A 27,609-nucleotide genomic window follows, 5' to 3' on the forward strand; every position below is an offset into this window, starting at 1 on the left:
TATATATATATATATAGCACCAAATGTCTGATTTCCTCCTACATATTTCTCAGCAATGGAAGTATGAATTGAGAAATGTTACAACCAGTTTCTGCATTGCTGCATAATGTTCTCCAGCACTGTGATCCAGTTTCAAATGTGATGGATTTGCATTAGGGATAATTTCACATGGGAATGGAGAAGTGACAGTCGTTGCGGATATCAGGGACATTGTAACAAAGTAAAACAATTTTAAAGAAGCACACAAGGAAGCTTTTATAGCTCATAATGGCAATATCAGTCCTCTTGAAGAATTTGCTCTTAAGCAGCACTTTTGCTTTTAAAAGTTTAGAATGGCGGACAGATTCACTTTAAATTCATCTACTCTGCTAAAGCTAGCCACACGAGTATCATCTTGCTCCCCATAAAAGCCCTTATGGTTTTATGCAAAGTAATACTGATTGTGACTTCTGTTATCTTAATATGTTCATAAGACAGAACGCATAATCCGTGTAGGATCTATAGTAATGGGATGTGAGATTACCCGTGACCCATTGCCCCATTGGCGGGTTTGATGATAAAGGTTTTCTGTTTCCTCTTCTTCTTTAATTCTTTCACGTAGTTTTGGTACTGAGTGTATTCCGCGGGGAATATCCAGGTGCGTGGAATAAAGCTATATTCATGAGGCTGACACTTGATCATTCTGAAAGACACAACCCACATAGCCGTTTTAATACAACTGAACATAGTTCCAAGCGAAAGAATAAAAAAAACTGTAGGGGAGGAATTTGTGAAAACTGCCCTGTTAACAGTATAAGGGCATTGTGTGGATGTGAAACAGGTTCTAGTACTCAATATTTGCAGCACACCACGCCCTCTGATTGACAATACCACTTGAACAATAATGGTAATTATTGCCACTTAGTCCTATCCTCCCTAGATATAATGAGCATTTAACCCTTGCAGTACAGAGTCCACTGCAGGGGTCATTTTTCCTGCTGCCCAGAGTTGGGCTTTAACCTTGTAAGGAAGCGTAGAGTTATGAATGACTACATCTTGGGTGTTATATTTGGATGGGGGCTGCAAATCAGAGGTAAGAAAACACCAATATGACATGGCTGCCCTACACCCGTATCCTACTCAACTGACGTGACATCAGCCTAGGAGACTCACTTGTTCATGTTTCTTGAAAGGCAGTCCTTACGACAGATCTCTCCCATCCCGGGGAAATGGTTAATCCTCTGAAATGATAAAATGATAAGGAGAAGAAAACACTGGTGAATAATACATGAGCAGACTTCTTCTACAAGGCTAAGAGTTGTAAACCTTAGCACCCACTCAGGAAATGACTCCCACTGACATCGTTTACAATTTCAATATCATCATTGTTCTGTGTACAAGTTAAAGTGTATCCAAACCCAAGAACAAAAATTTAAAGGAGAACTATGAGGTGAGTGATTTTCACTCACCTCATAGTTCTAGCCGACCTGTGACAATGAGACTGTCACAGGTCGGCTTAGTAGATCGGGAGGTGATCGAACACATACCGGCGCTCGCTCACTTCTCAATCCTGTCACGGCTCTCTGCCGGGGGAGGGGCTGGATTCCACCCTTCCCGCTCCGATCCTCCAGCTCTGACTGGTGGATCGGACGGGGGAGGGGTGGGTACAGCTGGCTCTGTCTCTAGATAGGCAGAGCCAGCTGTCAGTCACGCAGCTGGACGGATCCCGGAACAATTGTCGGGATCCACTTCAGCTGCGGCGTCTCAGTATACCGCGAGCTACAGCTCATGGTATACTGAGCCTAGGGTGACGGGAGGACGCTAGTTTGTGTCCTCCCGTTACCCTAAGGAGAACTATGGGGAAAAGCCTTAACCCCATAGTTCTCCTTTAATATTTCAGCTTATCACTTCATAGATGAGGTGTCTGCGTTTGTTTTCAGGTTTTTTTACATTTTAGTTTCACCTGGTGATTCTGCCGGTAACAGGCTTCCAGTCCTAGGGTGACAACGCTCACTCACTGCACTGCATCTACGGAGAAGCAGCATTGTCACCCTAGGCTTCTCTCATGATTTGGACTAAAGAACACCTCTCCTCCAAAACATGGTGGGAGGTTGTTTTGTATTTCAGAGAGCCTGCTGCAGTCTGTAGTTCACAGTAAGAGAACTAGGAAGGCTGATAACATTGCCTGAAATTTCAGTTCAGTGCACAGAAAATGACATGCTCACTGGATTTCTGGCAGGATAAACAAGTATTTTACTATATTGCAAAAACTGTACTTGGCATGAAAAAGCAAACCTAATACAGTCACCACATCCAAAAACTGGTCATCTACAAAAAATTAAATGTATGTTCTTGGGTTTAGATATACCTTTAAGATATATAACTGAACACATCCAATAGTGTACTGTTATTATATTCAAGACCTTAAAAAAATATCCCATTGATACTACAGCCAGCACAAGTTAAAATGCAACATACAAGTGTTGCTAGATCCAAGCTTATTCAATACTGCAACACAAAGGGGACCATTTATAAATCTTCCGCCTGGCTATAAACTGGGAAAAATACTTAAATATCAAATTCCTATGCTCATTGGCTCCACCTAGTGTCGGGAATGCCATGTGAATGGCATTTGCCAAGCATAAGAGTGGCCAGAAGAATTATAAATTGACCCTAAAGCGTAACACTGCTACTAATAAGTAATGGCATGGCTATGGCTACAATAGACCATGCAGCAGCTAGGAGGCCTAGAATCGTCCAATTATGGCCGCATGTGCCCATATGCCCGTGGCCTTATTTGGGACCTCAGATTGAAAAGTAAAAAAAGCCTTGCACTAGACAAATTGTTTTTGAGGTGCGGCAGCCGGTGGGGCTCAATAATGGCCTTGCTTTGAGGCTCTGGTCATAACCCAAAGCAACAAATAAGAACTTAGGGATCATTCACACTAAATGTGTTACCAGAAAATCTCTATTGCAGGCAGAATTCATGGACATCAGAAAATTCATGGTTTTCAATAAAACCCATTACCAGCAACATGTTGGGCTATTCGCCATGCGAATATCAATTAACATTCGTTCCGTGTGGATATATGCTACAATGAACATTTTTAGGTGTTTCTTTACAAGGCAATGTATTTTTGAATGTTTATTTTTCTTGTAATACCAAATTATGGCCACTAGATGGTGCTGAAAAGCATAGAAAATAAGTATTGATCTTCTATGCTCCACAGCACCAGTCAGTGGCCATCGTGTGGAATTACGTTTGAAAAAAGACAATCGGAAATACACCGCCTTGTAATAAAACTAAAGAACAATCCTTTTGGCATAGATCCACACAAAACAAACGTTCACAGATACTCTATTTTCCTCATCTGCACAATGTAGTTTACTAAAGTTACCCTTCACCCTGGGAATAATTTATAAACAGACCCCGTTGTCTTCTCACTACGCTGGAAAAAGTCCTGAGTGCAACATTTTGGGGTGTGTTAACTTTTTCCTATTTAACTCATAACCCCAATGAAGGTTCCCTTGACCCAATATCAGGTGACATAAACTGAACTGTGGCCACCTACAAAATGCCATGTAACGCGCATTGTTGTCTAAAAATGCAATTCTTGTCTTAATTCTTTACCTTCAATTTCTATGTAAGAATTGGCTCATGTCAGGTAGTCTTGCTCCAGAGTAGTAATTGAGGCATGATAATGGGGGAGGAGTTCAGGAATAATGCTCCACCCACTCAATACCGCCCACTAAAAAGTCTGTAAATGTAATGTTGCTGTGGATGATAGATAGAGGTGCTGCACTCTTCCCACCCACAGGGGCTTGTGCAAACAGTGGCCACAGGCATTGCCCCCTGCTGCCCTGTATAGGCTGGCAATAGAAGAACTGCAATTTTTTTCATATACAAAGCCTTGGGATAGACATGGAAAAATACATTACACAACATTACTGGGCATCTGAAATATACATTTATTGGGGTATTTCTATGAATTATTGTCTAATGAACAAAAGGCTAAAGGAACTGGATTAGTGGTAAATATATTCCTACTGGTGTAACCAATAAACATCCAACCCAGGGGTAGGCAACCTCGCACTCCAGCTGTGGTGAAACTACATATCCCATGAGCCATTGCAAGACTCTGACAGCCACAGGCATGATTCCCAGAGGCAGAGGCATGGTGGGATTTGTACGTTCACCACAGTCTGAGTGCTGAGGTTGTCTACCCTTGATCTAATATATGAGCATGGAGCATTGAGCATTGCAAACTTTACCTGTCTGGCTGTCATGTAAATCCTCTGGCTTTACTAATTTAAGTCACTGACCCACAGCAAGGATGTGGAAGAGCACGTTTGACTTTCTACTATTTTTTAGGGATGCACCGATACCGATACCGATACTATTATCAATATTGGTGCGAAATCGAGTATTTGGCCGAGTAATCTCCGATACTTACCCCCGAATACTGGAACTGCTGCGAGGGAACGTGGAGCTGGCTTCCCAAACAATCAGGAAGCCGGCTTCATGCTGTTTAGCCGGCTCCATGCTGATTGGCCGGGAAGCCGGCTCCATGCTAACGGAGGTACCGGTATCGGTATATGGTATCGGCCAGTACCGAAAGATAAATATCGGTACTTGTACCCAATACCGAAAAACCGGTATCGGTGCATCCCTACTATTTTTCTTATCTGCACACCATAGTTGCTTCAGGTGACTCACCTACCAGTGTCAGAACAACAACCAGGCAACAAGTATCTTCAGAAGTAGGCCAGCAATGGTAGCCTCCATATTTGCCTCTGGAAAGGTTCAATTTAAATGAATTACTGTTGAATCCATTATTTTAAAGCATATGTGAACCTCAACAAATGGCTTCTCTTATAAGTTCCCTTTTGGTCTGGTAAATAAATAGACCATTGAAAGTGTTTTGTTATATCTGTTTGATAAGTGTAAAAAAATATCTGTCGATCCTACCAGAATTCCAGTGTCATGTGAGCTCTGTGTTATCTCAAGGGGTCTAACCAGCCCTCCCAGTTCCTAATTTGGACTACAAACCCTTGTTGAGAAGATGAGGAGAGGGGGCAGCATTCTGTAGTTCAGCAGAAGACAACTGGGCAGGGCTGACACAATTCCTTGCAATTTCAGTCCAAAAAAGGCAACAGGAAATTAGGAGCTATGAGCATTTCTGGTAGATTAATGGGTAGTTTTAGGGTCTCTAAAGCAATAAAACATGCGGAAATGAGCATCTATTTCAGAGCTGTACTGCGCATGTTTTGTTTTTTTTCCCCTGACACACACTCTGAATGAGCCCGGACTTTACTGCATTGAGATTGGACAAATGGTCATTGTACTTTCTACTATTTACTGACTGAAGCTCCATGCTCGGGTTTGGTCTTTCTTCCTGAGTCCCCTGATTGGCTTCCCCCAGGTGCTACAAATAGATGCATAGTGTAATAGCATGTTACTGTACAAGGACCTCATAAGCTTAACAATATGGTCCATTTTTGGTATTCCTGCTGTGCTAGGCACGCATAAATGGAGATAACATTTGATAAAGATTCCACTTGTTACCTGGCCAACCGTGTTTCATAGATATGGTCACAACTATTCAGCTCACATTGGTGACTGTAAAGCCAACCAATCCATGAAAACAGTAGATTGCTGCACATTTCCTACTTGTCTCAGCTCCCCTGTTTCTCCCCCCCCACCTTATATTCCACTGTTAGGTTTACCCTCAAGACAAAAGTCAAAATGAAAAAAATGACTAATGTTCAGTTGACCCTTCTATCCAAGGAATAGGATCATGAATTACGTGGTTCACATTTCTCTGCTGTCCTTTCCATACCTGATAATTCCTGAGCTCTGCAATCTTCTCATGCTGTATTGCACAATCGCTCCAGATGAGATTTGTCGTTTCATCATCATCCCGGCTTTTCACAAAATGCATCTCTTCAATTACCTGACGGACTGCAAGAAGCAGGGAAAGACAGTGAATGGGCTTTAAATTGGCTTACAGTTAACTCAAATTACATTAAAATATAGTAAGGGGTCTATTTATGAACAATCTGCAGAGCCCTTCAGCCTGGAGAGCTCCGTGAATGTTCGTTCTGTGCGAATAGAGGCAAAAAGGATTGAGGCTGAATGTAATGTAATACAGTACCATGGCCATTATTTATTTCCTATGCTCTTCCTGATCCAATTTTCAACCATCAACTAATGTTTACAGCCAGACCCGTAATGTCTAACCATAAGTTAATGTTTACAACAAGACCCCCCAATGTCCAACCATCAGGTAATGTCTACAGCCAGACTCTCAATGTCCAACCATCAGCTAATGTCTATAGCCAGACCCCAAATGTCGAACCATCAGCTAATGTCTATGGCCAGACCCCAAATGTCCAACCATCAGCTAATGTCTATGGCCAGACCCCAAATGTCCAACCATCAGCTAAGACACCCACATACCCCAGCCCTTACCGATCTCATATTTGGTTCCAGAAACATTGGCTGTGATGACTCCATTTTTCCTCTTCTTCCTGATCTTTCTTCTATTGGAGCCATTGGTCTGATAAGGCAAAGCTGAACCTAGTGACAAGCTGGACGACGCATGGCGATCTTACAAACAAGAAATAAAATACAGTCAGTGAATAGTTTTGGAACAGTTATGTTGCATACCTGGTACTTACTGACTGACAGGTGCAAATTAAAGGGACCATGGGAGAGATATGGGAGCTGCCGTTGCTGAATTGTTTTTAAGGTTAGATGCCTTGGAAATCGATCTGATTCTGGTTTTACAGGCAGGTTTGCTGGAACTGACGTTATGTGCAGAGCCATGGACAAGCCTTTGAGCTGCATATGAACACAAAACAAAATACAATGTAACCACACTGTTACAATGTATTTATGATTAGAGCCTGTAACCACTGTTTGTAGGCTCGTGATACACAGCAGCTCTGTTTCTGAAATATAGAGCAAAATTTGACTCTCAAACTGACAGCTGGGACAGCTGGCAGAACTGATGTGGGATGGGATGGGAAGGTACAACCGAGGTCTTTAGATAAAGTCCATCTTGCTAAGTAGAGTGTCCAAACCACCCACACTATATAGCAATAAAATAACCAGAAGGCCCTGATATAAACCAGACTGTATAAATCAAAATCAGACAGACGGCAGTCCTATGCTTGTCTAGTTTTGGCAACATGGCTGCTAACCATCAGCTGTTTTAAGGCAACTGAAGTCCAGGTTTTGCTGTAGACATGTGTCTGCATAAAGGTGTGGGTACATTTCATTGTAAGCTCCCCTGGGTCGAGTACTACATAACTTGTTGACTTTACATACATAAATAAATACACACATGCATAAACATCACACATAGACCTTATGTTTCAAAGTAGACTAGCTGAAAGTGAACTGTACATGTTACTTATACCAACCAATCAGATTCAGGCTGTCATTTTTTAAGTACAGGTAAGAAAAAGAATAGACAAACCTTGTTGGTTGCTATAGGAAACACAAACACATTCATTTTCCCTTTAATGCATAAGGCCCATCTTATGTATTAGAGTGCCTGAAGGAAGGCTGCACATATTTTCCATATCAACCAGTGCAGTAAAGGAGAATCTGGAACCTATAGAAAATTACACTGCCTGGCCAAAACAAATGCTACACACTCTAATATTTAGTTGGACCGCCTTTAGCCTTGATTGAGGCACTCATTCACAGTGGCATCGTTTCGATAAGCTTATGCAATATTTCAACATATATTTCCATCCAGAGTTACATTAGGTTTTCACCAAGATCTTGTAGTGATGATGGGAGAGTCGGACCTCTGTGTAATGTCTTCTCCAGCACATGCCAAATATTCTCAATATTCTCAATGGGGTTAAGGTCTGGACTCTGTGGTGGCCAATCCATGTGTGATGTCTCATGCCCCCTGAACCACTCTTTCACAATTTGAGCCCGATGAATCCTGGCATTGTCATTTAGGAATATGCCCAATGTGCCATCAGGGAAGAAATATAATCAATTGATGGAAAAATCTGGTCATTCAGTATATTCAGGTAGGCAGCTGACCTCATTTTAGGGCACCTAATGTTGCTGAACCTAGACCTGATCAACTGAAGCAACCCCAGATCATATCACTGCCCTAAATCCAGCTGGTGACTTTTTTTCGGCCAGGTAGATCCTACAATAAACAAGGCCGAGTATTGAGTGTTCTGGGCACAAATGTTTACGAATTTAATGAGATGACAGTGGAATGCAGAAACACAGATGTCGTACCAGACTCATTGGGCAAGGATGGCATGATGGCCGGTGACACGGCAATGTAGAGTCAAAGGGACACAGTTGACAACCGTACCCAGCTCACATGAACCGCTCGTCATATCATCTCCGGAATACTCCCAAATGGCATCACAAGCTTACTAAAGTGGAACCTAAAAAAAGAAAAAAAAAACAATAAGTTAGTGGTCCCCAAGTCTCCTGTACCTGGCAACTTACATGGTGGTCACATGTTGCAATCTCTAAGTTTTCAGTAAAGTAGAAGTAACCCCATAAATGAATGATTTTGCTTTGCTATGAATTTATTTTGCTAAAGCACTGCGTATTTTCACTTGCGTTTTTTTTAAATGAAAAAATATGGTTTTCACCTTTTTTCTATTCTTTGTTGCATCTCAGTGCTGTTAATGATCTGCAGCCTCTTTGCAACCACCCACTGTCTAAAAGCACTCCAGAGACGGCTGCATGGCATTTCTCAGGTTGGGTTTCCAGATGCTGATAGCAGTAGACCATGACATAGTAATATATGTTGAAACATGTAGTCTCTGTTGGAAGCCTGTGTGACACCAGGATCTTCATGGCAGGATTGCCAGGTACTATTTTAATTAAAGCTACAGATTTAAAATGATTGCAAATGGCTTGAAGTTTCATTAAAGGAGAACTATGGGGTCAGTGTTTTTCCCCATAGTTCTCCTTAGGGTAACGGGAGGACACAAACTAGCGTCCTCCCGTTACCCTAAGCTCAGTATACTGCGAGCTACAGCTCGCGGTATACTGAGACGCCGCAGCCGGAGCGGATCCCGACGTAGATGACGGGATCCGCCCAGCTGCGTGAGTGACAGCTGGCTCCTCCTATCTAGAGGCAGAGCCAGCTGTACCCGCCCCCTCCCCCATCCATTCTGCCAGTCAGCGCTGGTAGATCGGAGAGGGGAATCCAGCCCGGTATGTGTTCGCTCACCTCCCGATCTACTAAGCCGACCTGTGACAGTCTCATTGTCACAGGTCGGCTAGAACTATGAGGTGAGTGGAAATCACTCATCTCATAGTTCTCCTTTAAAATGCTAAAGCTTATACAAAATATTATGGACTTTCTGTCCAGTGTCAATGGTGACTAGGACAGATAGAAAGGGAGAATCTTCCCAGAGGAGACTCAGACAGCAATAAAAACCTGATAGGGATTATACTTCCAATCTATCTAAGGGCCGGTTCACACCACAAAGTCTGCGTTCCAGAGCGTTTGGCCTCTGGAACGCGTGAGAATACAAGCTGGCCGGCACCTCCCACCCGCAGTGCGATCGCCCGCAACCGGAACGCAGGCACATTAGTGCTTGCGTTCCGGTTCAGTGCGATCTGCAAAAATAGTGCTCGCAGTATTTGCTGAGATAAAGGGACCGAAATAGTTCAGAAACGTTGCTACACATTGTGAGATAACTTTTCTTTTGTCAAAAAAGAATTGGCAGAATTCACTTTGGTGTGCTGGTGACTATTTTTTGAATTTTTACCTGATCTCCTGTCACAGAGTCGCTTTGCCGGTCCTGGGCTCCCACTGGGCACAGCGGAGCTCGGGATCGGCGACATGCAAAATACAAGCAATCAGGGCAGCTCTACAGCTGCCGGAACACTTGTATTTAAACAGTCATTGCTGGCTGTGTGAAATCTGAGCAGTTTTCCCGCTCGTGTGCACGCTACATGGCGCGCACAAAAGGGAACAGGGAAGAACGTTTTAAAACGCCCACCCGAATCTAGAACGTTCCCGTCCAGCCGGTTATGTATGGCCGCTGGACAGGAAGCAGTTAACGAGACCCTGTCGCCAGACCATTTGTTTCAATAATAATCTTAAGATTATATGTGCATTTATCATATTTAATGCATGTTATGTATCTGTAAAGGCCTCTCTTCTGTAGACATATAAAAGCACTGAGATTGCTGGATGTGATGTCAGCCACCCCAGCAGATTCAGAGCTGTCACTCCAATTTCCAGGCAGAAATTGTATTAACACTTACAGTGGGGCTACCCATGCATTGCAAAGGTTAACTGCTTGTTATTGCCTAGGGTAATAAAAAAAAGTTATACTCACCCCATCCTTAGAGCCAGCAGTGCTCCCTCCAGCCTCTCTTCTCCTTGACTGCAGCGAAGGTATGTCCCTCAACGTCCTCACGTTCTATACACTGTATAGGACTTGATGACTCAAGGATTCCCAGACTGCTGTAGAGGAGGCGGAGAGACGCTCCAGCAACTGGCTTGGAGGATCAGATGAGTATAACTTTTCTTTTTTTACCCTAAGCAAAAATGAGTAGTTAACCCCTGCAGTGAGGGGGTTGCCCGGAGTTCTTTAAGTTGGTGACAGGGTCTCTTTAAGCTTCCATATTTGGGACTCAGGCTACTACCATCAGACATGTTTTGCCTTCTAATGCTGGGCACACACCTTACAACCATCGCAAGACTTTTGTCTTGCGATGGTTGTAAGGTAATTAAAAAAACTTACGATCTGCCTATCTTGGACAGGCAGATCGTACTTGCGATGATCGCAAGCCCGCCCCGCTGAAGGGCGGGCTTCCGATGACCGCAATGCCGAACGGGTAGTGTGCGCTTGCGCACACCGGCCCCTCCGGCTTTTATCTTACGAACATGCTACACACCCGCCGAACGTCGCACGATTCTCGGCGGGTTTTCGAACATGTTCCTAAGATAAAAGTCGAGCGACCTTACAGTAGTAGAGGTCGCACGGCTCCCACACACCTTACGATCATCGTACAAGCACGGGATTTCCCGCGATTATCGTATGATTATCTCAAGGTGTGTGGGCACCTTAACACAGTCCCATTAAACGCCTTTCCTCTCTGAAATGCTGTAGCCAGGAAGTATGGAAGCAGTAAGGTAATGCTATAAATACAAGTTAATTGTTCTCTATAGCCACTCAAAGAGATTCCGGAAGAGTGCACTTCCTCTTCTATCACCACGAAAAAAAATCAATTATACCTTAAAGAAACAAAGACTCTATTCCGATTTTTCTTTCTCTCCCGGCCATAAACCTCTTTAATTGACTAGGCTTGTCCATAAATCCAGAGCGGGCAAAAGACCACTGCACTCTATCCCATTGGACAGAACAGAACTGCAGTGCAGTACAAACATCAATACCTAAGTGGGTCCTGTACAAGAGAGTCCGAAGGCTCTGAGATCATTCTTCATAACTGTATCCATCTAAAGTACCCATAAACAAGTTTAATTGTATTCTTATATCAGGGCAGATAACGCAAATCAATTGGCATCAGTTCCTGCTTGAGCTCCAAGCCTAATTTCCATAACACGGCCATATACTAAAGTCAATTCTGAGCGGACGCTGACAAAAGATAGCCATTAGCTTTGTGCTGGAACTATCTGTGCATTCTCCCCTCTCTCCTCTACTGCCTAAACAGGAATGCTTGCATGATAGTATTTAGGGTAGTAGCTGGGCCAACATGAATATCAGACTGCCCTGGTTCTAGGAGTTCCCCAAGGGGAGGGCGCTCTAGAGGAAAACTAAGCTGCACGCCAACATCTGGGGGTGTTTGCCATAAACCAGGAGAAGGAAAAATCAGGCCCTCCTGCTCTGGTGAATCTACAAATCCTATCATGCATCTGCCTCTTGGAGTGATCCCTGTCCAATACCTGTGATTTGTAGCTCCACAACAGCTAGAGGGCCAGAGTTTGTCTACCCCTGCTATTGACTCACTGGCAGCTCACACCTTGCAATCTATGTACAGGTTTGGTTTTAAAAGGTTAGTTCACCTTTTCATACAAAAATAAAAAGGTGAACTAACACACAACACCCTCTCTACTCCCCACTACACTTCACTGTGGCATGGTGAATACAACCCGGGAGGCTGTGTAGCATCATAATGCTCACAACAGCTGCCCAATAAGAATCTCTTAGTGATTCCAGTGACTCAAAAACAGTGATGTGCGGGGGCTTGGTGCTAACCCAGCTTGCAGTGCAGCTGGGGGAGAGTTGGGTGGGGAGATGTGTAAGGGCCATGCACATCTCTCCAACCAGCTCTTAGCAAACTGGGATGCTATGGCTGGAAAGAGGGTGGCAGGCACACTGCAAACATTGTGCAGTTCTGTCTGCTGCACCTCCCCATGACCAAAAAGATGCCACGTGAGGCAACAGCCTCAGACTGCCTCATTAAAGGAATGGCCCTGCCAGTTCGCCAAGGTTCTCCAAACCCAAGTGACTGACACACCCACCTCCCGGCCCAATCAGCTGTGGCCAGAACATTCACCCATCACATAAGGGAACGCCCCTGCTGCAACTGATTGAGCTGGGAGGGGGGAATCGGTCATAGTTTTGCTCTGGCTTGGGCAAACTCAAAAAGGTATTGAGGCCACCGGATATGCTTAATAGCCAGGCAACCAACATCTTCAGAAGGTCAGCAATTGTACTCTTAGGAAAATGTTTCCAACAAGCGTGCACCAAGACTTGAAGTGGGTGTTCAACATATTATTGAACATGGGTTTCCTAATATAGGATGACCGTGGAGACAGGCCTCCTATTAGTGAAACAGCCATTGGTTACCAAATCTATCAGCCTTAAAGCTCTGTGACACACTATACTGACAAGAGGCGGACGGCGCCCCGGGGAGGTGGTCATGTGATTAGGCCCTGAGAAGCGATGTTTAATTACAGTGCTTTCCCACACAGAACACTCCATTGTCTCTGCATACATATATTTGTGAGCTGCTCTTATGTACTGTTCATCAGTGCCTGATCTCACAAATGTTTCTGTCACACTGGCTGAGAACCATTCATCTAATTATCCAAGGGAGGATAATGCAGATTTGTGGTGTCAGCCTCCTTCTCCACCATCGGAGGAGACAGCTGTGGGTAAGGAGATAGCAAAATACATGCTGCTAATCTATTGTGAACCTGGCCGCTGACATTCATTCAAGCTGAATGTGTCGCATGTGAAGACAGATTGCAGTTTTGTAGAAATAATGTTTAAAAGAACTTGCATGCTGCTTTTGCTGAGTTTTCAGCAGTAAAAAAAAAGCTTCCTGTATCCTCATGGGTCCTGATGGGCATCCTCTCTAATGTTCTGCATGCTTCCAGATTAAAGTACACCTGTGATATAAGTGGCTAAGTTAAGCCTAAGTATTTGCTATCTATGTCCCAAAAGAGGGAAATTTCCCTTCACTTCCTGTCCAATAGCCATGACAGGATGTGAGAGTAAATCCCTCCAAAGCTAGATAATTACCAGATAGTTACCAGAACTAGTGTTACCAAATGGAAGAGCTCCCATCTTTTCCTGTTCTGATGACAACCTACAATCTGAGATTTTCATTCACCTTCACAGTGACAATGGTCACCAGGGCAAAGAGAGGGGGTGAATCTTCCTAACGGGGGCACATACAGCAATAAACACCTGATTGTGTTATAATTCCTCTCCACTCAATAGATGGTTTAGATTTATATAGCGCAGACAATTTACGCAGCACTTTACTTTACTTTACAGTGCACATTCACATCAGTAGCTGCCCTCAAGGAGCTTGCAATCTAAAGTTCTTATCTCATATGCATACATACGGGGCCAATTTTAGATAGGACCTTCCTCATCTAGATGCAGGTGCAATCTACAGTCATCATTTTAATTCTAAATTCCCATAGGCATGTCACTAGCTTTGCTTACGGTATGTGTTCTCTCACTTCCTGATCTACTGAGCTGACACCTGTGACAGTATCATTGTCACAGGTCGGCTAGAACTATGAGGTGAGTGAAAAGCACTCACCTCATAGTTCTCCTTTAAAAGGAAGAAAGGAAAATGAGCACAATGTGTGTTTTATGCTGGTTTTACACAAATAGATTGTTTTGTTCAGCCTGCGGGAAACTGGGGAAATGAAAAAATTACTATTGCAGTGGGACTCCCCCCACACTTAATGGGTTTGTCTAGGGTACCATTAAAAAGCACTTTTACTTACCTTATTCCTTTGTCCCGCTGGTTCCTCCTCTCTATGCAACCCAAAGCTATTTCTCTTTGACGCTCTGTCTGTTGGTCACATTCTGATGTCATCACGTACCAGCAGTCCAGCACTATGAGGATGCCGAGGGCCTGCCCCCCACTCAAAGCATCAGAGGGAAGCAGGTTCACCTACAAAAATCTGGTTACAACTTTTGCTTCCTCTAGATCAGTGGTTCTCAACCCGTGTAACCTCGGGACCCACATTCGGTCATTAAGTTGTGACCCAAGTTGCACTGCAATGGAACGCACAACATTAGGGTACTGCATGTTTTGGTGCGGGCATACGAACTGTGGGTGGGAGATGCGTTTGGGATACCATACAAATGAATAGTCACTCTATAGAACACGTGAGCGAGCTGTAAGCAATGCACGTATGGATGGAGCTCCCTCGCGGCAATAGCCCCATCCCATCCCACCTCAAGCTGAAACTCTGCGCCGGGCAGCATATTTTGGATGGCCGCTTGGCACGAGAATTGACAGTGCTGCGCTAGAGGTTGGCCAAGGAGCCCCTCGCCTAGAAAAGTGGAAGGCATGCGGCGACCCACTGAACACGGGGTCACGACCCACTTTTGGGTCACGACCCACCAGTTGAGAACCAAGGCTCTAGATCAGGGGTCGGCATCCCCCGGCACGCGTGCCACAGCTGGCACGCGAGTCGACCTGTTTGCTTGTAGTTGACAGCTCCCTCGAGCCGGCTGTCAATTACATTTACTGGCCCACCCACCTCAGTGACGTGGCTGAGCGGCATAGGAACGCAGAGGCGCGCTGACGGGGCCCTAAGTCAAGTTTGATCATCTTCTCAGCACTCTTGGAAGCAAGTACAAGCCATGGATAAGCTACATAAAAGTGCTTTTGAATGGTACTGAAGGCAAAGATGAGCATTTAACCCTTCCAGTGTACAGGGGAGTCCTAATGCAAGGGTATTTTTTAAAAATTTCCCTGGAGCTCAGCTTTAAAGAGAAACTTTACCCTTCCCCCCAGTTAAATGTTTTTTAATACCCTCTTATCTAATGCTGGGTCTTCCTCAAGTCAAAAACTCACCCGTTCAGCAAATCCAGCATTGTCCTGTTGTCTGTTTCCACACACCAGGTCCTGCACTGCCATCTTCTTCCTTGATGCGATCAGTAGCCGGCTGTCTCTTCTGACCCCTCCCCATAATGACAGGCCCCCAGGTGCTCCCTTCTTCTACATCCACTGTATGGAAGCCGATGCCAACTGGGCATCTCATGGCTTGCATATCCCAGGAGGCACCAGCAGCCAAGCACGTCAAGAATGGAGGATGGGGAAGAGACGAGAGAAGGGAGGGCAGGCCGGAACGTGAATAACAACAAAAAGAAAGTAAGCAAACTGAAAAAAGCGGGTTTCATGTTTATGGAGGGGGTAAGGGTTTAAAGGCAAAAACTGTATTAACCCTTACAGTGGGGCTACCCCTTGAGTGCAACGGTTAACTGCTCATGTTGCAGACATCCCAAGTCTCCCGGACATTCCGGGAGTCTCCCGCTATTAGATAGCGGCTCCCGGAAGACCGCAAGAGAGACATTTTATCCCGGAAAGGATTGAAACCTTTCCAGGTCTGCTGCGCTCACTAGTTTGGCTTCTGCTGAGTATGAATAAAGTTTAAGTTGTAAGAGAAAAAAACATTCGTGGCTGGTCAGTGGGAGGGGTTTAGGCACGGCAGGGCAGCCTGTGATTGGCTGGAGACCAAGGTCCCAGAGCTAGCTCTGCAGACACCTTGTCACGTAAATAACAGTGCCGGGGGGAGCCGATAGAAGACGCCTGTGGAGGGGGCAGGGAGGGTGAGTGGCACACTTCCTAATTTTGGCTGCTGGCTGAGCTGTGGAGGGGAGCTCCCTGCGCTGCAATTCATCACACACAAAGAGCACAGCCACCTTTACACAAGTGCCTGTAACCGTATTTCTTGTCATATGAATAATGAAATGCTATAATATCTACTATGTTTGTGTGTGTGTGTATATATATATATTTAGTAGATATCATAGCATTTTATTGTTATTATATAATTTTTTTATGTTATTATTAATTAATCTTTTTATTTTATTTGTATTTTTTTGTGATTATTAACATTATATGCTGCTGCTGTCAATCAGCAGAGGTGGACCTGAGGTGCTCCTCTGCTGATTGATAGCAGCAGTGGGTGGGTACAAGAGCGAGCCTGCTATTGGCTATTGCAATTTGAAATAACCAATAGCAGCCTAGCTATTCATTCCCCTGCTATTTAGGTTTTTTTTATTCTGACGGTGGCCGACGGCCGCCGTCAAAATAAACAAAAAACACAGAGAAGGTACCTCCCTGAAATGAGAAAGGTACCTCCCTGAAATAAGGTTTTGCAGGTTAGGATGTCTGATGTTGGTCTAGGAAAATAACAAAGTTATACTCACCTGATGCACTCCCCCAGCCTGTCTCCTCCTACACTGCAGTGAAGGCATGTCCCTCGGCACCCTCACATCCTGTACACTGTGTATAGAACACAATGACTCAGGGACCTTAGACCGCTGCAGAGGAGGAAAGAGGCTCCAGGGACAGGCTTCTAAGAACAATCCGGCTTCAAGGATCAGGTGAGTATAGCTTTATTTTCCTCCCTAGACTAAATAAGCAGTTCACCACTTGCAGTGCGGTGGTAGCCCCACTGCGAGAGTTACTAAATGCTTTGCCTGGAGTTCTTCTTTAAGGCAGCGGTGTACAACTAAATATGGAATTCAGGAGCCAGAAAGATTTTTTTTGGAGCTCCAGTGACAAAAAATGAAACCTGAAAGTTAGGAGCCACCCAGAGCATTGACACCCTCGCTCCTGGGATTTGTCCAGCCCCGGTTTAAGGGTAGCAAAGTTATTTCCCATGGTGAAGGTCCGCTTTAAGGAGATTCTTTTTAAAGTGCACAAAAGCCGGAATCAGTGCATCAAAAATTAAAAATAAAGAGATAAAAGTGTCCATGCTGCAGATTAGGATTTGCTATGGAATCCTGCAATCTTCCGGCAGTTCTCCTTTAAATGCGACCTTTCTGGCAGTAAGCTGTGAGATGCTGTAAAGCCTTTATGGAGAAGTAGGGCTCAGTCTACTCGGAAAAGCCTGGGCATGTGATTGCTCTCAGCATCAATCAATAATGCATTTCTGTGTCTATCTAAATGGAGGCAGGAAAGATAAAACGTGGGATGCTGATTACACTATTTGTACATCTAAACTTAGCTAAATTTCTCCAAACACAGAACATGACACATCAAAGCAGCGGTATCCAACAGTGAGAGATACTAAGATGAAGAGGGGAGAAAAAAAAAAAAGCAGCACGTGAAACACATGAAATAATCAAATACAGAAGGTTCGATTGTGGAATTGGCACAATGCGCGGACCCAGAAATGGTGGTGTTGCTGCAGGGGTGAATGTTCAATTCAGGAGCCGGTGGGCCAGGAGCAAGGAGACAACCGTATGGAGTCGGGGAACATGTGCTGCTATTGACAGCAAGAGAAAATGCTTAAATAGCTGGCTGTCGGCAACCTGACTCCTGGGACTTGTCCAGATGTGCTATTGTCTGTGTGCAGACGGCAATCATATCCACCCTACGATGTTTTGTTTTACATGACGAAATGAGGGATAAGCATATTCTGCCTACGGCTAGGAAGCACACCTACATAGGATCAGATGGGGTTTTTTTTTTATTCAGACGCCCTGTCACCAGCTTTAAAAACTGCAAGTAAATGCACAGAGAATTCAAGCGTTTTCAATAACCACTTGTAGGGCTGTACCGATACCAGTTTTTCTGTATCGAGTACGTGTACCGATATTTTTTTCTCGGTACTCGCCGATACCGAATACCGATACCGGAAGTCCCATTAAGGAAGCCAAGCGGCCTGTAATGACTCGCCACCTGGCTTCCTGATTAGCAGGAAAGCCAGGCGGCATGTAAAGACTTGCCACCCGGCTTCCCGATAAGCAGGGAAGCTATCTCCGTGCTCTCTCGTCACCTAGTGACGAGGAAGCATGGAGCTGGCTTTCTGGCCAATCAGGAAGCCGGGCACTGTGTAATGGCTTGTTGCCTGGCTTCCTGATTGGTCAAGAAGATGGCCAATCAGGAAGCCGGGCAACGAGTCATTACACAGCGCCCGGTTTCCTGATTGGCCAGGAAACCGGCTCCATGCTTCATCGTTACCTGGTGATGAGGGAGCATGGAGCCAGATTTCTGGCCAATGAGAAAGCTGGAGGGCCGGTAATGACTCGCCATCCGGCTTCCTGATTGGCCTTGATTCCCGACCAATCAGGAAGCAAGGCGGCGAGTCATTACAAGTCACCAAGTGACGAGGGAGCATGGAGCCGGCTTCCTGGCCAATCAGGAAGCCGGGCAGCGTGTAACGACTCGCTGCCCTGCTTCCTGATACCGGAAGCTCAGGTATCGAGCCAGGCATGCGAGTACAAGTATCGATATCGGTGCATCCCTACTTACTTGCAGCTTTCTTCCTTTCCATAATCAACTCTTTTTGACTTGCAAAGTGTCTTTGAACTTGCTAGAAAATTTTACTGCTCCACTACACTAATATTACAAGATTCAATACCTTCCCTAGCACAGCCGCACCACCACCAACCCCACCACCAAAAAGAAGCTGGCTCCAAGGTTCGGGTGAGTATAACTTTTTTTAGCACCTAGACACAAAGGAGCAAAAAAATATCCCTGGAGTTCTGCATTAATAACAATTTGCAAAATGGCTTGTATGGCAATTTTATATCATATATTCATTTTTTTAACAGAAGTGGCGTTTCCTTTCATTGAGAAGATTCATAACAATCAAAAAAAGCACCTGTAGCCCTGGAGAAAGGACCATCCACTGGGACCAGCCTCCTGTCTGACACTTGACAGTAAGTGGGGAGACGTCCCCTCACTTCCTGTCCTCTCTGACACCCATCAATCAGACAAGCTATGAGAACAAATCCTTCAAATGGATACACAGACAATAAAAATTGATGGAGATCCTAACCCTGGCTCTGTTTAACCTTCGGAGCCAATTAAAAAAAGTGAAAAGGGAAGTGGAATAAAGAAGTGTCTGAAGATAATGACTGGATTAGACGTTTGTGATTTATATCTGACACAGTTTAATAACCTGAGAGCACCGCTGAAGTTCACACTTCTAATGGGTTATTTTAACACATTTTCTCCGGCTCTTCTGAGGCATATTAAATGAGTTTGATGCCACCAATTGCCTGACACTACCAAGAATCTCCCCAGGGCTTTCCTTTCCTTCGTTTTTAATAAACTCCAACGGTTTATTTATTAAGGCAGTAAAAAGGAAATGATAATATGGAAAGTGCAGTATCCTAAGTCTTTAATTACAGAGCAGTAGCTCTAACGACATGGCCGTCTCTCTCCAACATACCAGTTTCAATCATTTAATAGTTGTCTATGGTGACATGGAGGTCAATCAGATAACATGGCACCAATCTCTCATACCATGCAGTGTTCTCCCGTAACAAACATAAGTATAATCCATTTGTGATCTTCCCCGACACGTTTAAAGATTTGTGCTGCACTAAAGGTGCCTATAGACTTTGGAGCCATGTTCCAAGTCTTGCTACAGTTATCTCTTCATGCAATTATAGTCCAAAAGGAGAATTCATACCCCACCAATTAAGAGATTCCTTTGGTTCAGTCCTGTGAGTTTTTTAAATCCCCATATTATCGGGTCCAGTCCTGACCAAGGGGGAGTGTTGTTGCCCCTGAAACGCTTTGGCTGTTTTTCCTTTGCAATTGAATCATTAAAGACTCTGGACTTTTTTGCCCGTTTGGTGCAGCACCCATTCAATATATGCTTACACTCATAGATGTCAGAGGGCAGTCAGCTGCACAGACTCAATAGGATTGCTCTCGGTATACAATCTGCAGAGCAAATACATATACATTGGGGGGAATTTATCATAGCAATTGCGAGTGTTTGAACTTGCACGGAATATATTTGCGCCAGATTTATGATGCTAGTGTAATGTTGTTGATAAATGAGGTTTAACAGACTCCAGGAAAGAAGACTTGTAACTACAGGCAAAAAGCATAACTGTCGCTTCTTGAAGAAGTGGTCATGGGGACTTCATAAGTTGTGATTGTTTTCTTAGGTGATGCTCCAGTTTCAGACAGCCCAGAACAAGTGCAGATGAAAACAGGTGCAAAAAACATGCAACTGAAAAAGTAGTGCAAGCTCTGAAGAAAACAGGTGCAAAACACGTGCAGTTGGAAAAGTAGTGCAAGCTCAGATGAAAACAGGGGTACATGTTGACCGACAGATTTGCACATAAAAAAAAAAAAATTATCTAAGAGGCTAAAACTGTCGCAATTGCTTTGATAAATTCCCCCCATTGTCTTTCCATTCATTTGAATGGCACCCCAATGCATCTCCCAGTCGCCATTTCCTGCAACGCATCGCAACACATAGTACAGCAATACCATGCACTGTGGTGTGGTGAAAAAACAGTAGAGCATGCACTATTTTTCTCCACTGCAATGCATGGTAGTGCAGTATTGCTCGTTGTGTTGCACTGCAGAGCATGGCGACCGGGAGGTGCATTGGGATGCCATTCAAATGAATAGCAAGGCAATGCACCTAGCACACAGTAACGCACACCAGGCGTGGATGAGCCCTTAGCACGTGGCGGGTGTGAATGGACCCTAATCCTGCCCATCCCTCTAAAGCTTGCCACACTTTACAATCCAACTGTACAAGCTCCTTTCAGTTTACCGATATCGCGTATTGTGTCTCCTACCTAAACAAACCTTTCAGTCTGTATCCAACCAGGCAGGCCTTTGCACCACATACTTGTTGTGCAAGCTAAAAGATACTTGTACAATCGGAATGTGACTCGTATGGTCGATTTAACACTAATCCTGTCTAATGTACAGTTAACCCCTTATAAGCATGGTCACCTTTCCTGTGTCAGGATCCTTTGTGCTAAAGTTCCAGAATGAGAATGTCCATGGGTGCCCTTACTCACCTTGAGGGGGCAATTATTCCAAATGGGGACCCAGATAATCAGCAGTGGAACACAGAGCCCTTCTCTATCCCAGATGTCTGTTTGGTCTATAATATGGTCCTCTTCTACGCTTTGATTTTGTGTCGTAGAATGTTATCTTTACACCTCAAAAGGTGTAATAGAGTTGATTAGTGGCTTCCAATTAAGTTTGTATAACATCACTGCAGGGAGAACAAGCACACACAGAAGATATAAAGGATGTCACCAGCACACCAAGTTGTTGTGTTCAACAAATATCCATTTTAATGACAACCAATGTAATTCAATGGCAAGTACTTTCGGGGCCTTGCAGGGTACCCGTCATCAGGCTCAGAATGACGGGGCCATTCTGAGCCTGATGACGGGGACCCTGCGAGGCCCCGAAAATACTTGCTATTGAATGACATTGGTTGTCATTAAAATGGATATTTGTTGAACACAACAACTTGGTGTGCTGGTGACATCCTTTATATCTTCAGTATTTCACGGTGCCACCGTGGTCACTGCAAGCACCCATTTGCATAAATCCGGTAAGGAGTACAGCAAGATACTTTTCACTTTTTGCAAGCACACACAGACACCCAAGGTTGTTACAAGCTGTTCTAATATTATGAACTTTAGTTTTTATCTTATACAATTGTTTACATAAACATGAACTTTTAAAGCAAAATAGGAAATGGGGCTGCAATTTAGCATGACATGGGTGCAGATGAGAGAGTCCTTTTGATGGTCCTTCACTTTCTTAGGCTAGGTTCACACCTAGGCGACACCTCACCGCGCGGCAATCGTGCACGATTCCGTGCGGATTGCCACCCGGTCAGCAGTCGCCAAGGTGTGAACCGATCGCGCTGTGGGTGCCATTATTTTCGAATGGCACCCCAGTCACGCCGGGCGTATCGCGGTTTCCCGCCGCGATTGCGCCCATGCTTCCAAACGCTAAAACAGCCACGTGTCGTGTATCGCCAAAGAAAGGTACTTGTACCTTTTTTCTGCGATTGCCGCGTGGATGTCACCCCATTGAAATCAATGGGGCCACGCAGCAATCACTGCCTGCATTGTACAGGACAGCGCGTCCCGGGAATTGTGCGGTGTAGTGCACGTGTGAACCTAGCCTTAGTAAATGAGAACCTGTATACAAACAGGGAGCCTCTAGGTGTGGGTCCATATAATGACTCTGCATTGTTACAGGAAGTGAAGTTTCAGTGTAGTCACTTCAGTCTTCAAATCTATCCAACACAAGGAAGTCAAATGTGTATCCCTATGTACTTAGTGCTAGTAAACTGTTTTGTAAACGTTACTAAGCTTGTAACCAGACTTGAGGCTTCGTGATCGCTGGAGTCACTGGAACTCAGAAACCCTCTTAAAGCAGACCTGTTACCAACACAAATGATTAAACCCTGCTCAAAAATGAGACAATAGAAATGTGTATATATATATACATTGAGGCAGAAGAAGGTCCTAGGCTAATGTAACAGCTTTGACTACCCCACTCCACATTTGCCTTGCCTGTACTAGCATGACTCCAACAGACACCAACTTCCTACAATTGTATACTTGTATATTGTATATATTGTAGCAGGGAGGTACACAGCTTTGACCAATTGTGCCATCTCTCCAAACTACTGCAGGTGCATGAAGAATGTAGGTGGCCCCTCAGGACATCTACCTGGCCCTACATTTCTGCCTAGTTCCTTTAAAAACAGAACAAAACATTGAACGCATAGACCCAATATATTAAAAGTTAATAAGCTTTAATAAGTAAAAACTCCCAAATGTCAGTGGATACAGCGCGCGTCAGGGCCTTGGAAAGAAGAGCATCATAGCCTCAGCCCTCCGTGGCCAGCGATGGGGCTCTGTGCCAGGGAATGGTGCTATCAGCGCTATCTCCAGTACAATACAGAGGACCCGCCTGTAGCTGGAAAGTAGCGGCATCCTTGAAACTCCGCAAGGAACAGAAGTGTATACTTCTGGGTATCAGAGAGTTGCAGTTACTATTATTATACAGGATTTATATAGTGCCAATAGTTTGCACAGCATTTTATAACATAAAGAAGGATGGTACAGTTACATCACAATGCATTGTTGAGAGGGCCCTGCTCGTGGGAGCATATAATTTAAAAAGCAAGGGCAAGTGATGCAAAGGGTAATAACTGTGAGGGGATGTGTTGATGGACAAGGTAAAAGTTTAGGTTATAGTTAAAGGCGAGGTAGGCTTCTCTGAAGAGCTGAGTTTTCATGTAGCCAGAGTAGGAGACAGCCAGACAGATTGGGGTAGGGAGTTCCAGAGGATGGGAGAGACCATAGGAAATTCCTGGAGTGAACATGGTAGTAGTTCCACTCTTCAGTGTAGCACAGCCGCACCACCACCAACCCCACCACCAAAAAGAAGCTGGCTCCAAGGTTCGGGTGAGTATAACTTTTTTTAGCACCTAGACACAAAGGAGCAAAAAAATATCCCTGGAGTTCTGCATTAATAACAATTTGCAAAATGGCTTGTATGGCAATTTTATATCATATATTCATTTTTTTAACAGAAGTGGCGTTTCCTTTCATTGAGAAGATTCATAACAATCAAAAAAAGCACCTGTAGCCCTGGAGAAAGGACCATCCACTGGGACCAGCCTCCTGTCTGACACTTGACAGTAAGTGGGGAGACGTCCCCTCACTTCCTGTCCTCTCTGACACCCATCAATCAGACAAGCTATGAGAACAAATCCTTCAAATGGATACACAGACAATAAAAATTGATGGAGATCCTAACCCTGGCTCTGTTTAACCTTCGGAGCCAATTAAAAAAAGTGAAAAGGGAAGTGGAATAAAGAAGTGTCTGAAGATAATGACTGGATTAGACGTTTGTGATTTATATCTGACACAGTTTAATAACCTGAGAGCACCGCTGAAGTTCACACTTCTAATGGGTTATTTTAACACATTTTCTCCGGCTCTTCTGAGGCATATTAAATGAGTTTGATGCCACCAATTGCCTGACACTACCAAGAATCTCCCCAGGGCTTTCCTTTCCTTCGTTTTTAATAAACTCCAACGGTTTATTTATTAAGGCAGTAAAAAGGAAATGATAATATGGAAAGTGCAGTATCCTAAGTCTTTAATTACAGAGCAGTAGCTCTAACGACATGGCCGTCTCTCTCCAACATACCAGTTTCAATCATTTAATAGTTGTCTATGGTGACATGGAGGTCAATCAGATAACATGGCACCAATCTCTCATACCATGCAGTGTTCTCCCGTAACAAACATAAGTATAATCCATTTGTGATCTTCCCCGACACGTTTAAAGATTTGTGCTGCACTAAAGGTGCCTATAGACTTTGGAGCCATGTTCCAAGTCTTGCTACAGTTATCTCTTCATGCAATTATAGTCCAAAAGGAGAATTCATACCCCACCAATTAAGAGATTCCTTTGGTTCAGTCCTGTGAGTTTTTTAAATCCCCATATTATCGGGTCCAGTCCTGACCAAGGGGGAGTGTTGTTGCCCCTGAAACGCTTTGGCTGTTTTTCCTTTGCAATTGAATCATTAAAGACTCTGGACTTTTTTGCCCGTTTGGTGCAGCACCCATTCAATATATGCTTACACTCATAGATGTCAGAGGGCAGTCAGCTGCACAGACTCAATAGGATTGCTCTCGGTATACAATCTGCAGAGCAAATACATATACATTGGGGGGAATTTATCATAGCAATTGCGAGTGTTTGAACTTGCACGGAATATATTTGCGCCAGATTTATGATGCTAGTGTAATGTTGTTGATAAATGAGGTTTAACAGACTCCAGGAAAGAAGACTTGTAACTACAGGCAAAAAGCATAACTGTCGCTTCTTGAAGAAGTGGTCATGGGGACTTCATAAGTTGTGATTGTTTTCTTAGGTGATGCTCCAGTTTCAGACAGCCCAGAACAAGTGCAGATGAAAACAGGTGCAAAAAACATGCAACTGAAAAAGTAGTGCAAGCTCTGAAGAAAACAGGTGCAAAACACGTGCAGTTGGAAAAGTAGTGCAAGCTCAGATGAAAACAGGGGTACATGTTGACCGACAGATTTGCACATAAAAAAAAAAAAATTATCTAAGAGGCTAAAACTGTCGCAATTGCTTTGATAAATTCCCCCCATTGTCTTTCCATTCATTTGAATGGCACCCCAATGCATCTCCCAGCCGCCATTTCCTGCAACGCATCGCAACACATAGTACAGCAATACCATGCACTGTGGTGTGGTGAAAAAACAGTAGAGCATGCACTATTTTTCTCCACTGCAATGCATGGTAGTGCAGTATTGCTCGTTGTGTTGCACTGCAGAGCATGGCGACCGGGAGGTGCATTGGGATGCCATTCAAATGAATAGCAAGGCAATGCACCTAGCACACAGTAACGCACACCAGGCGTGGATGAGCCCTTAGCACGTGGCGGGTGTGAATGGACCCTAATCCTGCCCATCCCTCTAAAGCTTGCCACACTTTACAATCCAACTGTACAAGCTCCTTTCAGTTTACCGATATCGCGTATTGTGTCTCCTACCTAAACAAACCTTTCAGTCTGTATCCAACCAGGCAGGCCTTTGCACCACATACTTGTTGTGCAAGCTAAAAGATACTTGTACAATCGGAATGTGACTCGTATGGTCGATTTAACACTAATCCTGTCTAATGTACAGTTAACCCCTTATAAGCATGGTCACCTTTCCTGTGTCAGGATCCTTTGTGCTAAAGTTCCAGAATGAGAATGTCCATGGGTGCCCTTACTCACCTTGAGGGGGCAATTATTCCAAATGGGGACCCAGATAATCAGCAGTGGAACACAGAGCCCTTCTCTATCCCAGATGTCTGTTTGGTCTATAATATGGTCCTCTTCTACGCTTTGATTTTGTGTCGTAGAATGTTATCTTTACACCTCAAAAGGTGTAATAGAGTTGATTAGTGGCTTCCAATTAAGTTTGTATAACATCACTGCAGGGAGAACAAGCACACACAGAAGATATAAAGGATGTCACCAGCACACCAAGTTGTTGTGTTCAACAAATATCCATTTTAATGACAACCAATGTAATTCAATGGCAAGTACTTTCGGGGCCTTGCAGGGTACCCGTCATCAGGCTCAGAATGACGGGGCCATTCTGAGCCTGATGACGGGGACCCTGCGAGGCCCCGAAAATACTTGCTATTGAATGACATTGGTTGTCATTAAAATGGATATTTGTTGAACACAACAACTTGGTGTGCTGGTGACATCCTTTATATCTTCAGTATTTCACGGTGCCACCGTGGTCACTGCAAGCACCCATTTGCATAAATCCGGTAAGGAGTACAGCAAGATACTTTTCACTTTTTGCAAGCACACACAGACACCCAAGGTTGTTACAAGCTGTTCTAATATTATGAACTTTAGTTTTTATCTTATACAATTGTTTACATAAACATGAACTTTTAAAGCAAAATAGGAAATGGGGCTGCAATTTAGCATGACATGGGTGCAGATGAGAGAGTCCTTTTGATGGTCCTTCACTTTCTTAGGCTAGGTTCACACCTAGGCGACACCTCACCGCGCGGCAATCGTGCACGATTCCGTGCGGATTGCCACCCGGTCAGCAGTCGCCAAGGTGTGAACCGATCGCGCTGTGGGTGCCATTATTTTCGAATGGCACCCCAGTCACGCCGGGCGTATCGCGGTTTCCCGCCGCGATTGCGCCCATGCTTCCAAACGCTAAAACAGCCACGTGTCGTGTATCGCCAAAGAAAGGTACTTGTACCTTTTTTCTGCGATTGCCGCGTGGATGTCACCCCATTGAAATCAATGGGGCCACGCAGCAATCACTGCCTGCATTGTACAGGACAGCGCGTCCCGGGAATTGTGCGGTGTAGTGCACGTGTGAACCTAGCCTTAGTAAATGAGAACCTGTATACAAACAGGGAGCCTCTAGGTGTGGGTCCATATAATGACTCTGCATTGTTACAGGAAGTGAAGTTTCAGTGTAGTCACTTCAGTCTTCAAATCTATCCAACACAAGGAAGTCAAATGTGTATCCCTATGTACTTAGTGCTAGTAAACTGTTTTGTAAACGTTACTAAGCTTGTAACCAGACTTGAGGCTTCGTGATCGCTGGAGTCACTGGAACTCAGAAACCCTCTTAAAGCAGACCTGTTACCAACACAAATGATTAAACCCTGCTCAAAAATGAGACAATAGAAATGTGTATATATATATACATTGAGGCAGAAGAAGGTCCTAGGCTAATGTAACAGCTTTGACTACCCCACTCCACATTTGCCTTGCCTGTACTAGCATGACTCCAACAGACACCAACTTCCTACAATTGTATACTTGTATATTGTATATATTGTAGCAGGGAGGT

The 27,609-nt window shown here is 44.3% G+C and overlaps 1 protein-coding gene across 1 annotated transcript in view; it reads right to left on the reverse strand.

Moving 5' to 3' along the window:
* Positions 1–27,609, reverse strand: part of TTLL7 (tubulin tyrosine ligase like 7) — a 139,931-nt gene that overhangs the window by 100,385 nt on the left and 11,937 nt on the right. Inside the window, exons 2-6 of the mRNA XM_018553127.1 lie at positions 8,334–8,409; positions 6,452–6,589; positions 5,820–5,941; positions 1,153–1,220; positions 524–682 (exon numbers count right to left, since the gene is read on the reverse strand). Coding sequence (XP_018408629.1) covers positions 524–682; positions 1,153–1,220; positions 5,820–5,941; positions 6,452–6,589; positions 8,334–8,358 — 512 coding nt within the window. The 5' untranslated portion in view covers positions 8,359–8,409. The remainder of the gene's footprint in view (positions 1–523; positions 683–1,152; positions 1,221–5,819; positions 5,942–6,451; positions 6,590–8,333; positions 8,410–27,609) is intronic.

The sequence above is a fragment of the Nanorana parkeri genome, unplaced genomic scaffold, assembly GCF_000935625.1.
Source record: "Nanorana parkeri isolate BGI_ZX_2015 unplaced genomic scaffold, ASM93562v1 scaffold111, whole genome shotgun sequence".
In the NCBI taxonomy this organism is placed as follows: Eukaryota; Metazoa; Chordata; class Amphibia; order Anura; family Dicroglossidae; genus Nanorana; species Nanorana parkeri.